Consider the following 24,286-nt stretch of genomic DNA (forward strand, 5'->3'; position numbering starts at 1 on the left):
GAACTTAATGCTTTCAGGCATAATTGTCCCCTTGATTGATTTATTTCATTAATCACTGTCGGGAGAAGAATTTTTGATATGAAAAAGGTAATAAATTACATGAGAATAATAACTTGACACGAAAGCTATATGGTTTGACTAATTGGGGATTTTCATAAGTTAACAACCTTAGGTTATGAATTCATAAACAAACCATAAAACTTAATGATTGAATTCATGTTTGATTGCGCTATTGGAAGATAGGTAATTAGACCGAGTTAAAATAGCTAACAATACATGATTTAATTCATGAATTAATGATTTAATTCATGTTTGTTTTTTCTTTTATATTACTGTCATTATATTATACCCTGAATTGCTTTGTTCCTTAACATATTTATTATATTTTTAAACCATTGCAAATGAATAATGATTTTAATTTATTTTTTTTTGAACAATATTACATATGACAAAGTAATTGATCATATTGTTTGTGTTTAACTTTCAACTTTAAGATTTTTATATTTACACCTAATATGGAAAAGGTAGCTAAAATATTTTGCCAAATCTTGTTTTGAGATATCTATAAGCATTAATAGATATTAATTCATGGACCAATTTTGATAAGTGTAGCCCACACTTTTTGAGTCATTTTATAATTTTAAAATATTGGATAATGTTATTTCAGTTTATTTGGTCTTCAATGAATTAAAAAAAAAATTAGACATTAATTTATCATTCTAATTTTTTTTTAAAAAAAATCATAAAACTTTCGGTTCCGAAAAAATAGATATATGCACAAATATATATTACAAAAGGTTCAATACAATCACATGAACGTAAAAGTTCGAAGCCAATAAATAAAATTCAAGTTTTGCAGCCATTTTGGTCCTAGGAGGATATTAATTCATAATATAAAATTAATTACTACCCTAAATTATTTACATATAAAATACACAATAGTGCATAGAATTTAATTAGAACATCACCAAATAGCATTGAATTAATAACACTACCTAAGTATCCAAATCCATGGCTTCATCGATAGAAAATCGATCCAACGATCAGCGATCACGATCATGATCCTCCTCGTGTTCTTCAGCTTTCTCCTCTTTAATAGTCTCTAACTTAGGAGATTTAACAGTTCGTCTAAATGTAAAGTCAATAAGAAGCGAAGGAGCAACCTCAATCCAAGGCTTCGGCTTCATTATTGTGCATGTTATCATCATTAACTGTTTCGCCATTTTCAAATATATATCTGTATATGTACTAGTTCGATTTCTAGAGAGAGAAACAAGGTGTAAATGTGAGCGATAGATCAGTCAGAGAGAACCTCGCTTTGAAGTAGTATAAAAATGTGCAAGAGAAGAAGGGTTTGGTTGATAGGAAAGATTGCAAGTGGGAAATATGTATATAAAGGGTAAGCTCTGAGTTATTGCTTAAAATAGAAGAAGCTAAAAATTTATGGACAAGCAGTGCCTGACGGCAAGAAGAGTAGCCACGCGTACAGGTGCTTTTAATTGAAAGAAAATCTGTTCCTGTATACTGAAAATAGCAATAATGGTGCTAAATGCCTTCCAACAAAATGGGTGGAGGAGAAGGATCTTTTGAAACTAAAACTACTTCTTTCCTATATTCTTTCCTCCCCTAACTTAGGTTGTTCTTCGGAGATTCCTAAAAATATCTATGGTGTGGAAACATAATCTTTGTATTGATATTTACTTTCCATCGTGAAATTCACCTAAATTTTTCTAGAAATAAATTGTTATTCGGGAAAGAAAATTACAAAATCAACCTTTTGGTTTAAATTACTCCTGAACTTGTAATTTCAAGTGCAATTTTGTTCTAAAAAATTTTAATTCTAAAGAAAGTTTGAGTAAATTACTCGAGAATTTTAGATAAATTTTCAGAGTCAACTCAATTTCTTTTTCCGTTGAATAACAAATTCTAGTGGGAAATTGGATTTTATTCCAATTGTTTTATGACATCAACTTAATTGTCGAAAAAAATATCTAGCCAAATTGGTCCAAGTAGAAATACACATGGCAATTAGTGAATTGGGGGATAGATATTGATCAACACGCACGCTCTCTAAATGATTGTGAACATTTATGTCCTTACGTTTAGAGGTCTTTAAAGTTTAATCCGCTTGACGTTATATGGATGAAAGATATTTTTCTATTTCAACATATAAGTCATTTAAGGTTATTATATAAGGATAAAGAAAGTAATTAATTCTTTTAGATTATAACAAATTTAAGAGTAATTTGACCAAATTATCCTTTATTTCAAATCCATCAATTATTTGTGAAAGTATTTATTATAACTAATCTAAACAAGAATAATATTGAAAAAATATCATTTATTATTTCTTAAATTACTTAAACAATTTATATTTTGGGATAAAATAATCATCCAAAAACGATTTATATTTTCGAACGGAAGGAGTACCATCAATATGAAATGTACTGTATTAAATTTTATTTTCTTAATTAAACGTACTTTTCGATTATATTAAATTTAATTCGGAATTACAAAACATATTAAGATTTATTCAAATAGTAATTAAGTCATTTTAACGATATCTATTTATGATTCTAGTTTTCTCAAAAATATATGCATTGCTTTTAATTTTAAGCAGTCATCCAGTGTGAATTATACATATTATAATATAAATTTTTACTGAAACTAATAAATATTTCCTTTATTAATTATGTACAATAGAATGGAATAACAATAGTCGAAGCATTCTAGACACTGCTCAGTGATGCTTGGATTACTCGGTAGTGCAGCAGCTCAAAGAGGAATGGTGCAAGATTCCAGATTCCCGCAGAGGAAGAAATTAGAATGAAACAGCAGACCAAGATTTATTGGTTCCAAATGGGGATAAAAACACTAAATTTTTTCATAATCATATCAAAGCTAGGAGGCGACGCAACCGAATTGAAAAATTAATGGATGAGAGTGGACAGTGGGCCATGGAATCGGAAGATATTCATAGGTTGGTTGGGGAATATTTCAGTGACCTATTTACTGCCAGTAATTCTACTAGGGACAGATTATTGCGATTGGTCCCGTCGACGGTCAGCAACGAAGACAATGCCTATGTCATTGCTTCTTTCTCAGATGAAGAATTCAAAGAGGATACTTTTCAAATGCATCTGAACAAAGCTCCTGATCCGGACGGCTTAACCCGACATTCTATCAGAAATTCCGGCATATATTGGGTACAGACATAGCAGAGACTTGCAGGCAGTGGCATTAGCAAGGTACCTTTTGAACAGCTTTTGAATTCAAATATTGGAGAAAAAATATTGCTCTATATTTTATTTCTCAAGTGTTGATGTTCCGCTACAGGGTGAATTTATATACAAAAAGAGAATGATCTAGAATTTAGCTAAATGTCTAAATCTAATTGGTAGATAAATTCTGTACATTGGATTATATTGCTGAAATAAATGATTGAATCAGCAATGATGGACAATGATTGGCTAATGATTAATTAGTTATTGCTGTTGGGCTGTGCTGTGGTGATTGTTGACAGGCTGTAAGGTGGTTGAGTTAGTTATTTAGGTATGGATTATTCTGTACAGCCCCCCTTCAAGGTGGAGATGGGGAGAGTGATGTCAATCCCAGCTTGAGAATGAAATGATGAAAGGTAGGAAATGGAAGTGGTTTGGTGAAAAGGTCAGCTGGTTGTCGTTTTGAAGAGATGTGGGGAGTAGTTATAAACCCGGAGGATAATTTGGATCTAACAATGTGACAATCTATATCAATATGTTTTGTCCTTTCATGAAAGACAAGATTAGAAGCAATATGGATGGCAGATTTATTGTCACAATAAAGAGGTATAGGGAGGGTGATAGGTATATGAAAATCCTGAAGAAGGTTGAAGAGCCATTGAATTTCACAAACTGTAGAGGCCATACTTCTGTATTCTGATTTTGCAGATGATCTACTAACAGTTTGTTGTTTCTTGGATTTCCATGAAATGAGAGAATCTCCAAGAAAGATGCCTAAAAAATATTTGGCTTTCCCAAGATCTTTGATAGTGAATGTAACACCCACCGCCCAGTCCCGAGAGACCCGACGACGGATGTCACATTCGGTGCCGGAGGCACTGTCTTAACTTAACATATAAATCAGAAAATCCTAGTATGAATTAGAAGTGATTTAATATTCACAAGAAGTTTGTACTACTTTGTGAAAATTTGGGATTTGGTATGAAATGATTTGATTGCTGGAATTTGCTTGTATAAATGTGTTCTTGAGTGTTTTCTAAGCCTACCTATATGTTGAATTTATGAGGAAATTATTTTTCTCTTCTTCTTCCAAAAGTGGCAGAATTTTACCAAGGGAAAATGTTAATGGGTGTGTTTAAGGACTGTTTTTCTATTCGTTTTATTTTCCCTCTGTATTTGAGTCCTTCATAAAAGTTGTAGGTATATTTCTTAGCTTTCCAACCCATCATCTTGTGTCCAATTTTGATATATATAGCTCAACTTATGACTAAAACACCTAAACTGACTCTGTTGTAACGTACCACATGCAGCAATAGATTGAGTGACTATTTTGACCACCATAATGGCAAGATTAGGTGTTGAGCTCTTCATGAGATTTGTTACCCTGTGTCTTGAGATTGCCCTGGTGTTGGATTGGTTTAATTTGAGTGTCTGGTTATGGAGAAATTCAATAAACATTGGACTTGGTTCTGCTGAATCCGGTCTGGACTATCAGTCTGTGTTCCTAGCTTATTTTGCCTATCTTGCAGAAAAATATGTTTACAAGGGCTCACATACACTTAGGAGAAAAAGAAGCAGATAGGTTTTCAGAACAGATTCAGAATGGCCTTAGGTCGCCAACAGAGTCAGAACATATAGAGCGCGTCCGCCCTAACAGAACAGAAGGCACCCACGTGCCTAGCATATGATCATAGCTTCTTATCAAAATGGCATCGAATGCCGAGCATGCTCATCAGACAGAATAAAATCAAATCATGCATCAAATTCATACCAAGTATATTAGAGCCCAAAATCCATTTTTTTATTCTTATTGTTATTCTGACTTTCCATTGCTCATAAAATTTATTTTCTGTAGTATTCATAAAATTACAATGAAAACTGAATTTAAACTGAATTCATTCATGAAACGTCTCATACTTAAACCAAAGTACTTAACATTGGAAATTTCCAGCATAAAAGTAATCTTGACCTTTGCTGAGTTTTTAATACATAACTTGAGTTATATATCTCCAAATTGAATGAAATTAGATTCATTAGAAAGATAAGACACAATTATACAATTGTTATGAAGGAACCATAACCCAGATAAATCTGCAAGATAGGCAAAATAAGCTAGGAACACAGACTGATAGTCCAGACCGGATTCAGCAGAACCAAGTCCAATGTTTATTGAATTTCTCCGTAACCAGACACTCAAATTAAACCAATCCAACACCAGGGAAATCTCAAGACATAGGGTAACAAATCTCATGAAGAGCTCAACACCTAATCTTGCCATTATGGTGGTCAAAATAGTCACTCAATCTATTGCTGCATGTGGTACGTTACAACAGAGTCAGTTTAGGTGTTTTAGTCATAAGTTGAGCTATATATATCAAAATTGGACACAAGAGGATGGGTTGGAAAGCTAAGAAATATACCTACAACTTTTATGAAGGACTCAAATACAGAGGGAAAATAAAACGAATGGAAAAACAGTCCTTAAACACACGCATTAACATTTTCCCTTGGTAAAATTCTGCCACTTTTGGAAGAAGAAGAGAAAAATAATTTCTTCATAAATTCAACATATAGGTAGGCTTAGAAAACACTCAAGAACACATTTATACAACCAAATTCCAGCAATCAAATCATTTCATACCAAATCCCAAATTTTCACAAAGTAGTACAAACTTCACAAATCCAAAAATTGAAGTAAGGTTAGTGTGTTTATGAACACAAACCTTTAAAACAACTTGAATCAAAGCTTCTTAAACTTTGGTCTTGCCTTTATCTTTGTTAGAAGGCTCTCCACCCTCTACATGTAATAAGCTCAAAATCAAAACAAAGAAAACAAAGAAAAGAAGAAATTGGAGCATGATTAAGTATGTATATGCTAAAAGAAAACTCTAAATCCAAAAATAATGAAGTTTACTTCACCTAATGAATTCTCCAAATTCCTTGAAATTAATCCCTAAAAACCACTTCTCAAGCTTTAATCTCTAGATTTTCTTACTTTATTCAAGGTAAATGGAGTGAATTTGGTGAATTATTCAAGTAGAAAATGGAGAAAACAAAGAGAAGAGAAAGAGAGGCTAAAGGTGAAATGGAGGAGAAGAAGATGAAGTTCACGTTAGATGGAGAAGAAGAGGAAGAAAAATATTGCTCAAATAATGGAGTTGACTAAAGGGTAGTTTGGACTTTTCACCAAAATTGGATGGCTAGGATTGAATGTCAATCTAATCTAATGGCTCCAAATATTCTCCAAATTAAATTCCTTCAAAATATTATATAACACAACAAAATTCTCAAATTTACTCCATAAAAATAATTCCTCTAATTTCCTTAATTAATATAACACCATTTCAAATTTAGTCCATACAACTATTGCCTCTAATTTCCTTAATTAATATCACATCTTAAGTTACTACTCACTAATTCTCTAAAATTCTCCAAAAATATTCATTACTTACTTTCTACCCATAAAAATCATGCATGCATGCATGCTCCAAAAATGTGACATAAAATAGTAACCATATATAATAATTTTTCTGGACCAAAATAATACCGACTCCCGGACCGACAGTATTATTCACAGACAGATAAACTACTATTTCAACACAGGAAAAATAGGGCGTTACAGTGAATCTGGAATGCAAGGATTGTTTGAGATCACAAATGAGACTGAAATTATTTCTTGCAATTAAACAGTCATCAACATATACTAATAAAGCTAGGAAATTATTTTCAGACCCTTGTGTGAATAAGCAATGGTCATTTGGTGATTGAATAAAGCCCAAAGATAAAAGAAAGGAAGTAAATTCCTTATTCCATTGCCGCCCAGCTTGTTTGAGACCATAGAGGGACTTCAATAATTTGCAAACCTTGCCTTGAGGGACTTTGTGATAGCCTGGTGGGGGTGACATATAGATATCTTCAGTAATTTCACCATGAAGATATGCATTGTTAATATCTAGTTGGTGAATGTGCCATGACTTTGCAGTAGCAATAGATAAGAAGGTTCTGACTGTTACCAATTTAGCAACAGGAGAAAATGTGTCAGTGTAGTCAATTCCAGGGATTTGACTATACCCCTTAGCTACAAGCCTTGCTTTATACCTGTCTATTCTCCCATCAGGATTATGTTTGATTCTGTAGATCCATTTGTTCCCAATTGATTTTTTTCCTTTTGGCAAATCAGTGATGACCCATGTCTGGTTTTGTTCCAAGGCATTAAGTTCAAGTTCCATGGCAGCTACCCACTTACTATCACCTCTGGCTTGACTGTAAGACTTAGGTTCCTGAATATTTGACACTTGAGCAACGAAATTATAGTGAGGTATTGTGGGAGAAAAGGAGAGTAAAGATGTTTGTGTACCTGAAGATGTAGCAGCTGAGGCTATACTGCTGGTATTAGTTGTGGCAACAAAATCATCCAACCATCTTGGCTTTGTATGTTGTCTTGTGCTCCTTCTTATTTACAAATCAGGTTGAGGAATTTGGTTTGGTTCAAGTGGTTCAGTTGGTGATGGTGAGTCTAGTTCTGGTAAGGTATGTTCTGGTGTAAGGTGTTGTGTAGGGACTTGAGGTGCTGGTGGAGAAGGTGTATCAGTTTGTAAAGGTTGGGAATAAGAAGAAAGATTATAATGTATTTTGGCAAGGAAGAGTGGGCAACTGATTTTGGATGATTGTTGGAGAAGGGAAATATATGCTCATGAAAGACAGTATCCCTTGAGTGAAAAAGAGTTTTGGACTCGAGATTATATAATCTATACCCTTTATGTTGGTTTGAGTAGCCAATCAATACTGAAGGAGAAGCTCTCTTTTGAAATTTGGTTTTGTGTGGGGTAACATCTGTGGCATAGCAGAGACAACCTATGGTTCTGAAATAGGAAAGGTCAGGGATTTTATTGTATAAGTTTTGATATGGAGAGGTCTAATGAAGGGGTTTTGAAGGTAATCTATTTGTGATATATGTGGCAGTAAGGAGCAACTCAGACCAGAAATGTGTAGGAAGATGAGATTGAAACATTAAGGACCTGGCTACTTGAACTAAGGTTTTGTGTTTCCTCTCAACTCTTCCATTTTGTTGAGGGGAATACACACAGGATTTTTGGTGAACAATGCCTAAATTTTCAAACAAAGAAATGCAACTGGAATTAATAAATTCACTGCCATTATCAGTTCGGATTGCTTTGACTCTTTTATTGAATTGGGTTTGAACAAAGTTAAAAAATGTGGTTAAGGCTTGGTGAACTTGTGCTTTTGAATGTAACATGAAAGTCCAGGTATATCTTGACATATCATCAACAATTGTGAGCATATAGAAAGCATTTGTAATAGATTTGACCCCATAGGGCCCCCAAATGTCAATGTGTAAAAGATCAAAAGCATGAACTGAAATAGAATTACTTGGATAAAATGGTAATGTGGACTGTTTTGAAAGAGGACAAACAGGACATATAAAGGATGAAAAATCACATTTAGGTAAATTTGCAATATGATGATATCTTTTGAAAGACAAATGTCCTAATCTAGAGTGCCATAAGAAAGCTTTGTGGCTGGGACGATCTGAGTCTTTTGTTTGAATTTGATTGTTGCTGGAAAAAGTAAAAGAGTCTTTGGTGAAGTAGTATAGGCCTGCCACAACTATACCAGAAGCAATGGTGACCTCAGTCTGCATATCCTGAAAGAAACAGTAATTTGGAAATAAGTGAGCAGATAAATTGCAAGTACTAGTTAAGGTGCTAACACTGATAATGTTACATTTCAAGGAGGGTACATATAGGACATTATGCAATGTAAGCTTAGAGTTTAAAATCACTTTTCCATATTGTGTCACTATTTTAACTGTTCCATCAGGCAGCTTAAGGAATTTGGGTTGTGGTAAGATGTGCAAGGAAATAAAAAAGGTTGAATTATAAGTGAGGTGATTAGTTGCTCTGGAGTCAATAACCCAGTTACCTTTATCATTAAAATCAATACCAGAGATGAGGGAAAGTAGAATGCTACCTCAGAATTGAACAATATTAGCAGCAGCATCAGATGTACCAGGGTTGTGAGAAATGGATTTGCCTGTGACTGCTCTGTTCACTTCTTGCTGAATAAACTGACTGAGATGAGGACTGATTGTGTCATTAATTATTGCAGGAGCAGTTGGAGTTGGAAAGTCAAGTGGTGATTCTGATGCAGCAATATTATGAACGGAAGCAAAATTTGCAATTTGTTGCTTGCCCTTCCTCTTCTGTGGGTCAAAATACCAGTCTGGATATCCAATCAACTTGAAGCAGCTTGTTTTTGTATGTCCAGTTCCTTTACAGTGAGTGCAGTATCTGTCAACCTTGTTCTGTGGTTCCCTTGTCTTTTCCCTCTGATTGTTTCTTCGATAAGCTGCAGTAGGCTGATTGGCTTGATGAGTGAGCATTGTTGCTGTAGAATTTGAGGATTCAATGGGCTGGTGATGAATCTCCCTTTGTTTCTCGACGCTCAGGATCATGCTGAAGGCTTGACTAACAGGAGGCAATGGATCCATGATAAGGATATTGTTTCTGGTATTATCATACTCATTGTTGAGTCCCATCAAAAATTGCATTAGTTTATCTTTTCTTTCAAGCTGTGAAAAAGAATGAGCAGCTCCACATGTGCATACAGGTAGAGTTCTAATAGAAGACAATTCATCCCATTTTCTTTTAAGACAAGAATAATATTCATTAACAGATTTGGTACCTTGAACGATATTTGCTAGATCTCTAAGAATTTGGAATTCAAGAGGACCATTAACTTAGCCATAATTATGGGTAACTTCATCCCACAAATCCTTGGCAGTAGGACAGAAAACAAAATTATCAGCTGCTTCTTCAAACATGGAATTTAATAGCCAAGATATAACCATACTATCTGTTCTAGCCCAAGTTTCATAATTAACAGCAGTAGGTTCAGGACTAGCAATGGACCCAGTAATAAAACCAAGCTTATTCTTTGCCCTTAAAGCAATCTTAACAGATATACTCCAAGATAAAAAATTACCAGGATTCAGTTTAATGCTCACTAGAGACTGACTAGGAGTATCGGAGTTGACAAGAGTTAACGGATCAGAATCATTAATTTTAACATCATTTGCAATGGTATTATCATCCATTTTCAAGATAAAACAGAGAACAATGAAAAATGCAGCAAGAAGGTTTAATGGAAAAGACAAAGGAATAAATAGAAAAGTTTCTGAATCGAACCTGCAGGCTCTGATACCATGAACAGCTTTTGAATTCAAATATTGGAGAAAAAATATTGCTCTATATTTTATTTCTCAAGTATTAATGTTCCGCTACAGAGTGAATTTATATACAAAAAGAGAATGATCTAAAATTTAGCTAAATGTCTAAATCTAATTGGTAGATAAATTCTGTACATTGGATTATATTGCTGAAATAAATGAATGGAAATGATTGAATCAGCAATGATGGACAATGATTGGCTAATGATTAATTAGTTATTGATGTTGGGCTGTGTTGTGGTGATTGTTGACAGGCTGTAAGGTGGTTGAGTTAGTTATTTAGGTATGGATTATTCTGTACACTTTCCTCCTACTTTGGCTGATACTAATAATGTGTTGATTCCAAAAAATGTTAATCCTATGATGTTAAAAATTATCAGCTTATTGCCCGATGTAATGGTTTATGTAAGATTGTGGCTAAAGTATTAGTAAATAGTCTGAAAAAAATCCTTCCTAAAATAATTTTCAGTCATCAGTATGCTTTTACCCCGGATCGACTAATTACGGATAATATCCTAGTTGCATTCGAGACTATTCGTAAATTGAAAAGGTGAAATAAGGGGAGTTCGGGTTTCTGTGCTCTTAAAACGGATATTAGCAAGGCATACAATAAGGTGAATAGGGGGCTAGTTCATGGTGTAGAGTTGTGAGAAGGTGTCCGCAAGTCTCTCATCTTTATTTGCGGATAACTCATTATTTTTCTTCGAAGCAAATAGTAGGAAAGCATGTCAGGTTAAAAATATTCTTCTGAGTATGAGTTAGCATTGGGTCAATCTATGAATTTTCAAAAATTGGATATTTTATTTAGTCCTAATTTGTCTGGTATCTTGAAGGCTGATATTTCTTCTATCTTGAGAAACTTCCATCCTCTAGGTGGTGGGAACTACTTGGGTTTACCTTCCCTAATTGGGCATAATAAATGCCAAATTTTTGGATTTCTTAAAGATATATTACGAAGCAGATTGCATGGATGGGGTACTAGATGGTTGTCCAGGACAAGTAGAGAGGTCTTAATAAAATCAGTTGCTTAAGTTATTCCCTTTTACTTTATGAGCGTTTTTCTTCTTCCTAATACTGTTTGTAGAAAAATGCAGATCACGATGAATAGATTCTGATGGATAGGTAAAAATGAAGGAAGAAGGGGCATTAACTGGCTGGCTAGGGATAAAATGAGTAGTCATAAGAGGGAAGGGGGTATGAGTTTAGGGATCTTCATTGTTTTAATACCGCTATATTAAGGAAGCAGGGGTGGAGGTTGTTGACTGACACCAGCACTTTAGTTTATAGAATTTTCAAAGCTAAATATTTTTCAAGGGGGATTTTTTTACAGCTATTTTAGACAGTAATTATAGCTTTACTTGGCAAAGTGTTTTGTCTTTTAGAGATTTATTAAAACGGGATTCGGTGGAGGGTAGGGAATGGAAGGAATATCTTAGTCACTAAGGACCCTTGGATTCCCAAGTACAATTCTTTTATGGTGGATAGTGGTCATTTCTTTGTTAATGATGTTATGAGGGTTTGTGACTTGTCGAGAAAATTATGAATTTATTTTCTATGAGAGATGTAAGGGCTATTCATAGCATCCCCTTAGTGTTCATGAGCAGGAGGATTCTATGAGAGATGTAAGGGCTGGTGGCTGTTTGTTTTGTAATTTGGATGAATGTGTTGACCATGTGTTGGGGCAATGTCCAAGGGCCTCGGAGGTTTGGAGGTGTGGGGGCTTTTCTCTTACTAACCCAACTACTTTTCTAGATATTTTTCATACAGGTGTCCAATTCTCAAGGACGTGATAAGGCGGCTTGCATGGCTACACACGCATGGAAGCTTTGGTGTGCTCGAATCGATGCGCTATGGAATAATAATTTCATGTCCCCTGCACAAATCAATGTGGCTGCTTCGTCATACTTGGCTGAGTTCAAAACAGCGTCAACTGCCAGCTCTGATGCCCATCATTCAGTTCATTCCTGTCCTTGTCCTACAGCAGGGTCGACTTTACATGTGTCGGATCATGCTTCTTGGCTGGCTTTTGTTGATGTAGCAGTATTTTCCTCATCCGATTTTGATGGTTATGGCGTGCTCTTTGAGGATAGTGAAGGCAATTACAACAAGGCTGTGTCGGATTTCCAAGAAGGTGGTGGCAACTCATCCATTGCTGAAGCTCTTGCCCTCAGGTAATGTCTTTCTTATGCTTCTCTTAATCAACCACTTAATACTGCGTTTATTCAGATTATCAGGTTTTAGTCTATGTTGTCAATTCTTCTGCCTTAGATAACTCATAATTTGGTTTAATTGTTTTAGACTGTGGGACCATCTTAGCACAGAGTTCTGACATTAAAGTTAAGTGGATAAAACCGACAGAGGAATTTGGGACTAATTTACTAGCTAGAGCTTCTATTCGTTTTGTTCGTATTTGAGAGTCTGTTCTCAATTTATTATTGGCCTATTATTCTCGAAGATAATACAACTTAGTATTTTCCTTTTTAAAAAAATTGAATAATGCGTAAATTGTCCTTTAACTGGCCCAGATATACAATTTACTCAATTTGATCTTTTTTTATCAATTTAAATATCAATTTTTCGTTCCTAAAAGCCTTCTTTCTTCTTTCATGGGCGTCACTCAGCACGGAGCCAGGGGGTTGGAGGCCACCGCCCCTGGCTTTGTCCAAATTTTAGTATTTAATTTTAAAAAATCACTATTACATATTTAAAATTTTAAATACTAATATTAGCATTTAATTTTAAAAATCACAATTACATATTTAAAATTTTAAATATTAATAATTAATTTCGTTATAATTTCTAATATGTAAATTTTATTATTTTTTTTGCATTGAAAGTCATTATGTATACTAAAAAGATCAATATTACTTTATCGTTCTTTATATTACTTTCATTAAAAAAAAATTTAACCACATAATATATTTATTTATATAATTACACCGGCAAATAAATTTTCACCCTTATGAAAAAATTTTACCCAGTCGCTGCATGTATTATTCTTTGTATAAATATTGATTTGTATTCATACAGTTTCCTCCCATCGAAATATCCAATTTGATTTCTCAAAAAAAAAAGAAAAGAAAAGAAAAAAATCAAGTTTTCAAAATTTGGTTCAATTTGCCGAATTTACAAGGATCAAAAAGTGGAAAAAAAAATAAAAACCTAAACTTTTTATACTCGATTGAACAATTTTCAATTGCACATTTGAGTACAATAAAAAATACAAGCATCTATCCATCGCAATCCCAGATCCTTGCACAACAAATTCGACATTATAAAATTGCAGAACACAAGAAAGGAAACATCAAGACGTAGCCAATTCAGTTCACAATCGATTTAAAGCAAGTTGTCCTATAAAAATTCAATCCTTACAAGTAAATAGTTAATTAACATACAAGCAGAGCTCTAGCTAAAACTAGAGGGAAAAAAGTCTAAAAAGGTAACAGCACGACATATCAAAACAACTTAAAAGCAGAGGTGTACTGACATGTACAACAGATAATCAGTCCAATACAGGTATAGAACACATCGGACCTACATTCTGGATAGAGAAAAGACCAAAATTCTCTGTAATTTTTAAGAAAAATGCAAACCAAGCAATGCTCGGAAAGGAGCAAAAGCATGATGCAAAACTCAATTCGCGCAGCAGGGAGTAAACAAAATGTACATATTCATCATTAGCCTACAAAATTCTTTTCGAATAAAAGAACCACGTAACTGTATAACACAAGAAAAATAAAATAATTCTAGATAACTAAGGTGCCAATTCGTAAATAATTTTGTTCTACAAGCAAAGCAAACATACAGTGACATAATTTCTGCCAACCCTAGTAAGAACTCGTATGCCATAAAATTACATGAACATCATACCATCAAGGTAAGTAGGATGGTTTCAAAAGTTAAATGAGGCTTTCTTAAATATCGAAGAGGTTAAAAAGCATAATACCTATGTAAAATTGTAGGAAAAAGAGATTGAAAGAAAGCGAGGACAGGATAGCATAGCCAAAACTAAAAATTTTAGTTTAAATGTTGGACAAAGTAAATATCACTGAAATGATATTAGGCAAGCACAACCATTTAACAGATGATGGCAAGATTACGAGAGACATGTCCATGAATATTTATAGTCTTGACCTAGTATACAAGACCAAAAAAAGCACCATAGAGCAAAAGGTTAAAAAGAACAACATCTACAAGTTTGAAAATTTGCTTATCAATTATGTACAACCAAGCAATAATGCATAATGAAATCATAACAGGTTCAATCAAATTGATCTTTGCTTTCTCGTTCCATTTTTTATTTCACAATACTTCCACTCATAATCCTATTAAAAGCTATCATTAGCAAAGCTCATTAGGATTAAATCGGAACTACATTGCATAAATTTCACATACACGCCGCAAAAATTCAATAATAAGATCCAAATTAGCCATAAAAAAATTAAAATATCATAATCCACTAGCATAAATGACCAAAAATTCCTCCAAATCATCTAATTACCTCAAAATAGTAAATAATATCAAAACATCCTTCAATGTCAAAAAACACAAATTAGATAAAAGCACAGGTTTCTCTGTTTTATAAAATTTAACAAAAAAAAGAAGTAGAAGAAAAAGAAAAAGGAAATAGCTCACTAAAGCTTGCGATCTCAATCAAGCGGCACCTCAACATCACCATCAGTAATCTCTTGCTGCAAATCCTTAGGGTCTTTTCCATCGACAGTACATCCAACCGAAACGCAAGTCCCCAATATCTCCTTAACAGTTCCGCTCAGATCCTTCGCCATGGATCTTGGTCTCATCACCCTCGCGATCTCGATAACATCATCGAGCGAGATGTTGCCACTGTGCTTGATATTCTTAGTCTTTTTCCTGTCTCTCTCCGGTTCCTTGAGTGCCTTGATCACCAAAGCGGCCGCCGATGGCACCACCGTTACTTTGGCCTGACGATTCTGCACCGTAAGCTTGACAGTAACTCGAAGTCCCTTCCAATCCTTGGCGGTCTCCTTAGCAATGTCTTCTCCGATCTTTTTAGGGGAAAGACCTAGAGGCCCGATTTTCGGAGCAAGAGAACTGGCCGCACCTACTTCACCACCGGTGACCCGAACGAATACATCTACGACCTGAGAAGGGTCAAATTTGGGCGGCATTTTAGCTGCTCGGAGGATGAGAGAGCACTAGGGTTTCGAGAAAACACAAAATGGAGAAATGAGAGTTTATATATCAACTTTTTCAGTGTTTAGGGTTTTAAGAAACCATTAATTAAATAGACGTCTTTGACCTTGCACAATTTTGTCCTGCGTCTATAGGAGATTCGTACTGGTTGGACCCTGATATTAAGGATAAATATGTCTTTTGAGATCACTAAACTTGGGCTCATATTCACTAAAGCCCAGAATCAAGTTTGGCTAAGACTATTAGAACCTTCTACCTCGCGGTGTGCTTCGTCTGGCCACCGTAGGAAAAGGGCTGGTAGAGGCTTCATTCTGAAAGCTTGGTTCGTGTGAAAGCCCATCCAAAATGAGGAGATCGGCATTGCTCTTTATTACATTTTTTAAAGATAATGGTAATGAAATTGATTATAGATATACCAACTTCATTTCATTCTTTTAAATAATGCATATCAAATTTTTAAATTTTATTGATAGTAGAAAACCAATTTTATAGCGTCCATCTAATTAGAGTTTATTAAATTTTCTACATTTTAATTATTATTTATTGATGAGTAAAAATGAGGACATTTTCAACCCATTATATTATTTCGATCAACTAAGGCCATGTTTAAATTATTTTGACCAACTTTATAGCATCACTTGACGAAATTTTCAGCGCATTATATTATTTCAGCCAACATCAAAAGCTTGAATGGGAATTAGATTTCCTTTCTCTATTCTTTTATTCATTAGTACACTAAGGCGATGATTAGATTATTTCCACGCAATTTTTTCTTTTTTCTTTTAAATAAACAAGGCATTGCATTTGCACCATTACAGGTCAAATTCATTTAATAAAATTTCAACTCTATTTCTAACATAAAAAAGCCTTAACTTTTGAGGTTTTTTCTAAAATTGCCTAATAATTTTAATTTTATCAATCAATAATCTATATTTATTTTTAATTTCAATTCTAGCCTTCATCCAAAATATAGTTGGATGCAGTCGAGTGATATAGCTCTGGGTGCAAGAAACCTACTTGACAAACCTTGAGGTGGCTGACGGTGCAAGTTGTTTGTTGAGATTTATGAAGAGTCTATTAGTTGTAAAGTCATATTATATTATTTGAAGTTTGTAGTGAAATGAGAAGAAAATTGTCTCAATAATGAAACCTTCTAAATATTTCAATTTAGAGATTCTAAAAATAAGGATGAACAGTCAAAGAAGGATCACGCGATGTGAGTTAGCATGTTGTGGAAGCAATTAATAACCAAATAAGCAATAGACTCGAATAAAGGCTGTAATCGATAAAGAAAAATAAGTGTGAGATAGTAATTTTGACAAAATTAAAAGTGTTTGCTAAATTTGTCAAAATAGTCAAAGCTCGTGTTTTTTTTGGCAATTTAGCCTTTTATTGTATTAGAATAATATTTACTTAGAAGTATTCTAAAAATAAAATCTACGATAGTCATTGTCAGGTTAAAATATAAACGATATTCCCTACATTTTATGGGTTTAAACATTATATATATTTTTTCAAATTATTATAAATAAAAACTATAGATTTAAAAATATTTTTCCGTCTAATTACTTACAAATATTAAAGATAAGCACATGATTATTATTAAGAATAAGCTTTATTTAATAAAAAAATAATTGAATAAATTAATGTGGTAAATTTATTATTCCAGTATTTTTTGCCTTGTTACTAATTCCTCATTCTATTCATTTTATTATTCTATCAACAAAAGACATTAATACAGTATTTTTCTCATTTTAATTTGTACTGGGGTGGGCTAGAAATTCACCGTTTCTATATTTGTACTTGCCAAATGCAAAATTGTTTCTTGGGCTAAAGCTTAGAACTTGTAAACCCAAAACATGGCCCACGAGAAGTGACAATACGAGGAGGATATGATGGAAAAAAAAAAATAAATTAAAGCATAGCAAAAGACAAGCAATTAGATGAAGAAAGAGAGCAGGGGTCGCAACGGATCAGTGAGCCTACGTTAAGACACGTAAAAAGTAAATGGCCCACGTGTAGGGTCATATCAAGGCGACTTAGAAAGCCAACTAGTTAGTTAGGCGGTTCCTTAGAATTGAACGAAGTCCCACATCGCTCGGTTACTTCAACAAACAACACTTCATAATACAAAGCGAGAGACGCTTAGATCGTCCCTTCGGGGACATCCGATAAAATTGGAACGATACAGAGAAGATTAGCATGGCCCCTGCGCAAGGATGACACGCACAAATCGAGAAATGGTCCAAATTTTTTTTTTTTCTGGTTTTCATAATTTTTGTTTTCCTGCAACCATTACTGCATCTATTTTTTCTGGTTGTGGTCACTGCTTATATTGTGAAGCTGCTTGTGTAAGATGAGAGAACTAAAGAAATAGCTTGTTAGGTTCCAAATTTCTGTTTCAATGCAGAATATTGCTTGATAATAATAGAAATTGACACAGATTTCGAATGCCATGGTTGCACAGCATTGTCAGTTGATTTACAGTGAATTGGAGGAAGAAGAGACAGATTCTCCTCTTATGGGGCCTAGACGGGCACTAATGGGATGAATTATTAGTGTCTTTTCATTGGGCTGTAACCAACTAGGCCTTACCAACAACTCATAGCTCTTTGATGGGCTTACTCGATATGTTTTTAAGGAATATCGGTATAAAAATTACACAAATTCCCTTTTCTTCATTGCAAGAGTATAAATAAGCGGAGATCCAAATAATTCAAGCTCAGTTTAAAAAAAGTTCAAAAAAGTTCAGTTCGAATCAAATTCAAGTTCAAGCCTACTCATTTGACAAGTGAGCTGAGCTCAAATGAAATAATATTCAGCTTCAAAACTCATCGAACCTTATTAAACTTTTATACACACACTTTTACTTCTAAAATCTGGAAAAAAGAAAAATGTTGTCAAGCAAATAAAAATGGGGAAAAGGTAGTGTTTGTTTATTGTAGTTCATATTATTACCTGAAGCAAGTTTATAAAAGAGACAAATCTCATGTTTTATGTGAAGCTTGGCAGCCATTCCACTTTACAACAATATAATGTTCTTTTATGTAGGATAACATATCACATGATCCTTGTAACTAAATTTATTTTGAGAAATTTATATGTGTTACAAAGAAGAATGTCACTCCATTTGGAAAATTATGCTGCCTTTTCTCAATGCCAATTGGCTCGAATGGAAAAGAAAAAAAGAAAAAAGAAAAAGACCAGTAAAAATGGGGGACAGTATATGATTGAGGTGGTTGGCCCACTAACTAAAAAAGAAAAGCATAACCTAAAATTGGCTAATTTTCCTGTTGCTTCCACGTATACGATTTAACCTTAGTCACACCAAACTCCATGAAACACAAGGTCACAGCATCACATCAACACGCTAAAAAACATCATATTCCCATGTCGCCATAAAGCGAGAATAAAGCACTCACAGTACAATGAAAACGACTTCTTAACGCATATAAAACGACAATTTCTCACTCGATGATTAAATGGTCAACTAACTTTCATTATCTTGGACCCCACTCTCTCAAAAAATCATTTTAATCCAACGGTCTATAAACCTTCCAATCTCCCGCCTTAAAAAGAAACGGTTTTCATTTGTCGCAAAACTGTGAGGACCGGCGCTATAGCTATTTATCTCTCTTTGTTTTTTCCTTCTTTTGGCCTGCATGTTTTCTTTTCTTCTTTTTTACTTTAAAATAATAATGTAAGAATAATAATAATAATAACTGCAATTTCTGATATATAGACAAAGTTGTCCTAATATGTTATGTTATTTTCCTTCAAAAGTATATTATTTTTTATAATAGAAATAATAAATGAAACCTCAGCCATTAGTGGCAATTAAAATCTCGTCATATATATGAATTAAACGTATTGCATTACTAAATTTTTAATTGTTAGAAATGAAATCATTCTTTTTTTTTTTCAAATAAAAAAATTTAAAGCAAAAAAATATAAAATCATAATGCTTAATTTTTTGTTACTTTTTAAAATTTTTATATATATATTTTTAGAAAAAAAGGAAGACGAAGTTATAGGAGGACATGTGAATACTGCTGCCTTGGTTAATCTAACTGTAAGAGACTTTCGGAGAAAATAAGAAAAAGTGGTTTGAGATTTAGAAGATGCTTATAATGTCGGTGACACTTCGCCTCTCTCACATGGTTCCATTTTAATAGACAAAAAAGTACTGTGGGCTTCAACTTTATAGTATGTTAAATGCATATATAATTTATAGTATATACCTAATTTATATATACTACACGTGTTTCTATATTCATGCTAGGATTAATAAAGCCCCATTATTATATCTCATTTTACATATAAAGTTGGCTGAAAATGTAGTTTACATATATTAAAATGATGAAAATACACCATGTAATGTTTCGGATGTGTGATCTGATTGATTTATTTACATCCTGTCGAAGATTTAGAGAGTGAGAAGTCCCGAGTTTGAATCTTCACTACTATTTAGAGAGTGAGAAGTTCCGAGTTTGAATCTTCACTACTATTAAAATTATCATCAATTGATAAATGTTATTCAAAGAAGAAAACTACTTGTTACCACGTAGGCTATATGTATTTTTTCGATTCATTAGACTTTTCATGCATACAAAAATAGAGCTACATACAAACATTCATTTATGAATTTTGTTACTTATATTTTGTGGCACCCTTAACTTTAAGGGAGATCTATTGTGCTCTAAAACTCTGAATTTTGGTAACAGTACACACCTATTCTACAATAGCAATAAAAATTTCTTAAAATTTTTTGCTTTTATACATAAAATATTGATTTGATGTATAATTTTCACGGCTCTTAAAATAATAATTTTTATATTTTTCAACAATCTAATAGTTGTCTAATTGATCTAATTTTACAAGTTGAAGTGTTTAATAATCTAATTTTTGGCAGTTACACATAAAATATTTATTTGATGTGTAATTATCACAATTTTAGAATAAAAGTTTTTACATTTTTCAACCATGTAATAGGTTTCTAATTGATCTAAGTTAAAAAGTTGAAGTGTTCAATAAAATGATTTTACAAATTGAAAGATTAATATATAATTTTATAAACTGAAGTATTTAATGGGTTCAAAATAAAAACCGAGAATGTTATAAGACTAAAATATCAAATTAAGGGATGAATTTATATATTTGGCCTACTACTATCAAAATAATGAATTAAAGCAAACAAAACCACAGTGAAAGAGGCGATAATAATTTAAAAAAATTAACCAAAACTCAAAATTTGTAAAAGAAAAATAGATATGACAACATATACTCAAAATTATTATTCCTTTCGTTCCAAAGAGATAATACACTTTCTATTTTCACAGATATTAAGAAAGTAGCAATTATTATGGTTAAAAGACAATTTTATTCATGTTAATTTTCTTATTATTTCATTTTTAAATAACACATGAACAATCATTATATTGGAATAATGAGTGAGCATTAATGAGAGTTATTGAAAATAAAATAAAATTTAATGAGAGTATAATAGAAAATTTTAGAAAACTATAATGCCAAAAAGGAAAATGGACTGTATTTTGAGACAAATCAAAAAGAAAAGATGGACTATCTTTTTAGAACAGAGACAGTAAAATATAGAGATATAAGATATTTAATCAAAATATATATCAAAGAGACACATATTTGAAAATTATTTTAAAAAATAAATAAGTAAAAATAAAACTAAAGAGATAAAATGAAGAGGGATGACGAGTAGTGGCAGCTCAAAAAAGATGAAAGAGAGATAAAAAGAGGTTTAACATATAAATTCATCCATGTACTTTACGTGAAAAATTTTATGACGCTTTTAACTTTAAATTTAGTTTATTAAATACTTCAATTTAAAAAGATTGTTCTAATTAAATACTTCAACTTGTAAAAATTATTCTATGAAATATTTAAATTTTCAAAATTAAATCAATTAAACATTTATTAAATAATTGAAAAATATAAAAATCATCATTTTAACTAACCACAGATTAAGTGAATAACTTACACATGAATGCTAAAAATACAAAAAAATATTATTACTAATATAAAAAGAGATAATACTAGCAAAATTCGTAATTATTTCTAACACATAATCGCGAAATTTGAAATGCCATAAAATTCTTTTCTTAAAGCAAAGGATATTTATGCCTCCGCAGATGGAAAGACAACGAAGAAAAGAAAAAAAAAAAAAAAAGAAAAAAGGAGTTTTTTTAGGATATTTTAGATGAATGAATTGAATATAATACGCCGGCTTTTTATTATAGTAATATTGTGCCTTGGGTTTCACGTGAGGCTTGTAATTCCAACTAAAGGTATATTTTGATAAACATAAACAAGCACAAATAATATACAAATAGGATAATTATCCTCCAATCTCCAATTGATCCACAAACAATTAATCTCTAATTTGCTAGATCCAATGCTGGATTTGTCAGATTAATTTATGATATGAAAGCTTAGCAATTTAAATTTCCATTTATTAAAAAAGTGGTATAAAGGAGTAGTTTAGAATTTCCAAGGCACCACCTAATCTATCCTTATCCCCTTAGCAAAGATTAATATAGCATAGCATCTACCAAATGTTTCCTTCATCACTAACCCATATAATTAATGCTACAATTATCAGGAGCATATCTAATTGGCTTCTGGGTCCATATTTTTTTTTAAGTTTAAAACTTATCCCTTCTTTAATTATGGAAGCTAAAAGCAATCACCACTATGCGTATAGACACATATACATATATTTTATTGTGAAAAATATATGACTGCATTATTATATATTTTAATATACAAAATTGAAATCTCCAACTTGTAAAAGCTTATCGATTAAAGATTTATTAGATAGTTGAAAAATATATAAATTATTATTTCAAAAGTTGCACTTATCAAAAAAAATATTTTGCACATGGAAGCTCAAATTTCTAAAAATTATTATTGCTACAATGAAAAAATATACAATATTATGGATATTTGGTGAGGTACAAATTTATAGACATGCTCACACGCAAAGGACTAGAATAAAAGTTGACAAATGAATCTCAAAGTTGAAACGTTATCAGAGGAGAGAGTACTTGTTGCATTCTGATACTTAACACTACAAAAAAAAAAAAAACGGCATTTTGCGACCGACAAATTGGTCACAAAATGCTAAAAATCGGTTGCAAATTTCAATTAGCGACCGATCAATGACGCAAAGCTATCGGTCGCAAAAAATGTCGTCGCAAAACAATTTGCAACCCATTTTTTGGTCGGTCGCAAATTTTTGGTCGTGTTTTTATTTTGAAACGCTGTCGCAATTTGGTCACAGAAAAATTCTGTCGCAATTATGAAATTCGGTCGCAAATTGGAAATTTAAAGTTTTAATTTTTTTGTAGCAAATCGGTTGCAAACCGGTCGCAAAATTGAAAAAATTAAAAAAATATATTATTATGAATCATGATTTTTTCGCACCTGTGAAAATTGACATATATATATATATATATATCACAAACGCAATTCAATTCAAGAACAATATAAAAATGTAATTGTTATTGTACTGAACAAAAGAACAAATGAAAAACTAAAAAGGTCCAAAATCAAATGTACGCGGTTGCTCATCCGCACGATCTGATGTCGAATCGCCGGGATGAGTACCTGCTGGATGTGCTGTAGTGCCGGAAGGGGTGACCAAGGTATCGCCTGCAGCATTGGGATCAGGAGACGGTAGTGGCTGCTACTGAGACGTCGAAACAGTTCGGTCTGTAGTAGGCGCAGGATCAGAGGAAGAAGTACCAGCACCGAGCTCACCGGACAGCAGCATCACATGCGCTCTAAGCTCTGTAATCTGTCTCTGTTGATCATCAACACGAACCCATAATTCAGTAAACTCCTCGGGAGTGTGCTCGGGCTGTGGTCGTGCGCTGAGTGCAGAAGCGTGAGATGGCCGCAGTAAAACTGTGACGCCTGAGACCCGATGCCGTATACCTTCCTCTTCTTCTCGCCCCCTACAACCTCGAGATAAAGTGCTACCTCGTTAATTCTTGACTCAGCTTTAGATTCATCAGTCTGAGAAGAAACAAGACGGTCCCAAGCTGTAGTATAGTTCTCCTGAAATTAAAAAATTAATTAATCAATGCAATTGCAAGCTTTATTATATTGAACTTTGTACATCTTCGCAACGAGTAGAGGGTAAATGTAAATATTATTCTTTGTTACTTACATTGACGCTCACCGCACGTCTGTCGATGAACGTATTAAGATCGTGGTCCTTCGTGTGAGTGTATGTAAACACCTCAATCGTTGTTGGCTTACGACCTAATTCTTTAGCCTGTAATGAATTTTTATGCATGATATATTAATATATATAGTGTCCTTTCATTAAACATCAGTTTCATATACTGTGACTAGTTCACTTACTAATAATCATTCTGTCTCTATAACAGATATTGATCCGCCTGTGTGTCGAGAAGGTCCTGAGCCATCATCGCCAGTCTCATTGCGCCTGTTTTGTGCAAATATCTCCCGCTTTCTCTTGAATGCAGGATCCTCCCAAGCCTTTTGCCAGCTCTCCCATATCTCCTGAGACACGCATTGCTGCTTCTTACCGCTTCTTCTCATCCTATAGGTGAAGTCAGCATATCGATCAGTGCATATCTTC

The 24,286-nt window shown here is 33.1% G+C and overlaps 2 protein-coding genes and 1 non-coding gene across 3 annotated transcripts; 2 read left to right on the forward strand and 1 right to left on the reverse strand.

Annotated features, from left to right (window-relative positions):
- The first annotated feature begins 11,998 nt into the window (after positions 1-11,998).
- LOC110008854 (uncharacterized) lies at positions 11,999-12,954 on the forward strand. The gene is made up of 2 exons (XM_020676996.3): positions 11,999-12,641; positions 12,769-12,954. The coding sequence occupies exons 1-2, from the start codon at positions 12,274-12,276 to the stop codon at positions 12,797-12,799; spliced, it is 399 nt and encodes a 132-aa protein (XP_020532655.1). The 5' UTR covers positions 11,999-12,273; the 3' UTR covers positions 12,800-12,954.
- A 1,985-nt stretch (positions 12,955-14,939) lies between these two features.
- On the reverse strand, positions 14,940-15,678 carry LOC105628092 (large ribosomal subunit protein uL11). The gene has a single exon (XM_012209430.4). The coding sequence runs from the start codon at positions 15,618-15,620 to the stop codon at positions 15,120-15,122; it is 501 nt and encodes a 166-aa protein (XP_012064820.1). The 5' UTR covers positions 15,621-15,678; the 3' UTR covers positions 14,940-15,119.
- A 2,119-nt stretch (positions 15,679-17,797) lies between these two features.
- On the forward strand, positions 17,798-17,900 carry LOC119370053 (U6 spliceosomal RNA). Its single transcript, XR_005177632.2, has one exon. It is a non-coding gene; the product is annotated as a U6 spliceosomal RNA (small nuclear RNA).
- Positions 17,901-24,286: the final 6,386 nt, after the last annotated feature.

This window comes from Jatropha curcas, chromosome 1 (assembly GCF_041381405.1).
Source record: "Jatropha curcas cultivar XTBG-Jc1 chromosome 1, XTBG_Jcur_1.0, whole genome shotgun sequence".
NCBI classification, from domain to species: Eukaryota; Viridiplantae; Streptophyta; class Magnoliopsida; order Malpighiales; family Euphorbiaceae; genus Jatropha; species Jatropha curcas.

Bases quoted from the DNA above. Each gene is read 5' to 3' on its own strand.
- LOC105628092 (XM_012209430.4), bottom strand. From the start codon at position 15,620: ATGCCGCCCAAATTTGACCCTTCTCAGGTCGTAGATGTATTCGTTCGG.
- LOC110008854 (XM_020676996.3), top strand. From the start codon at position 12,274: ATGGCTACACACGCATGGAAGCTTTGGTGTGCTCGAATCGATGCGCTA. The intron at 12,642-12,768 runs GTAATGTCTTTC...TAATTGTTTTAG, and splicing joins GCTGAAGCTCTTGCCCTCAG to ACTGTGGGACCATCTTAGCA.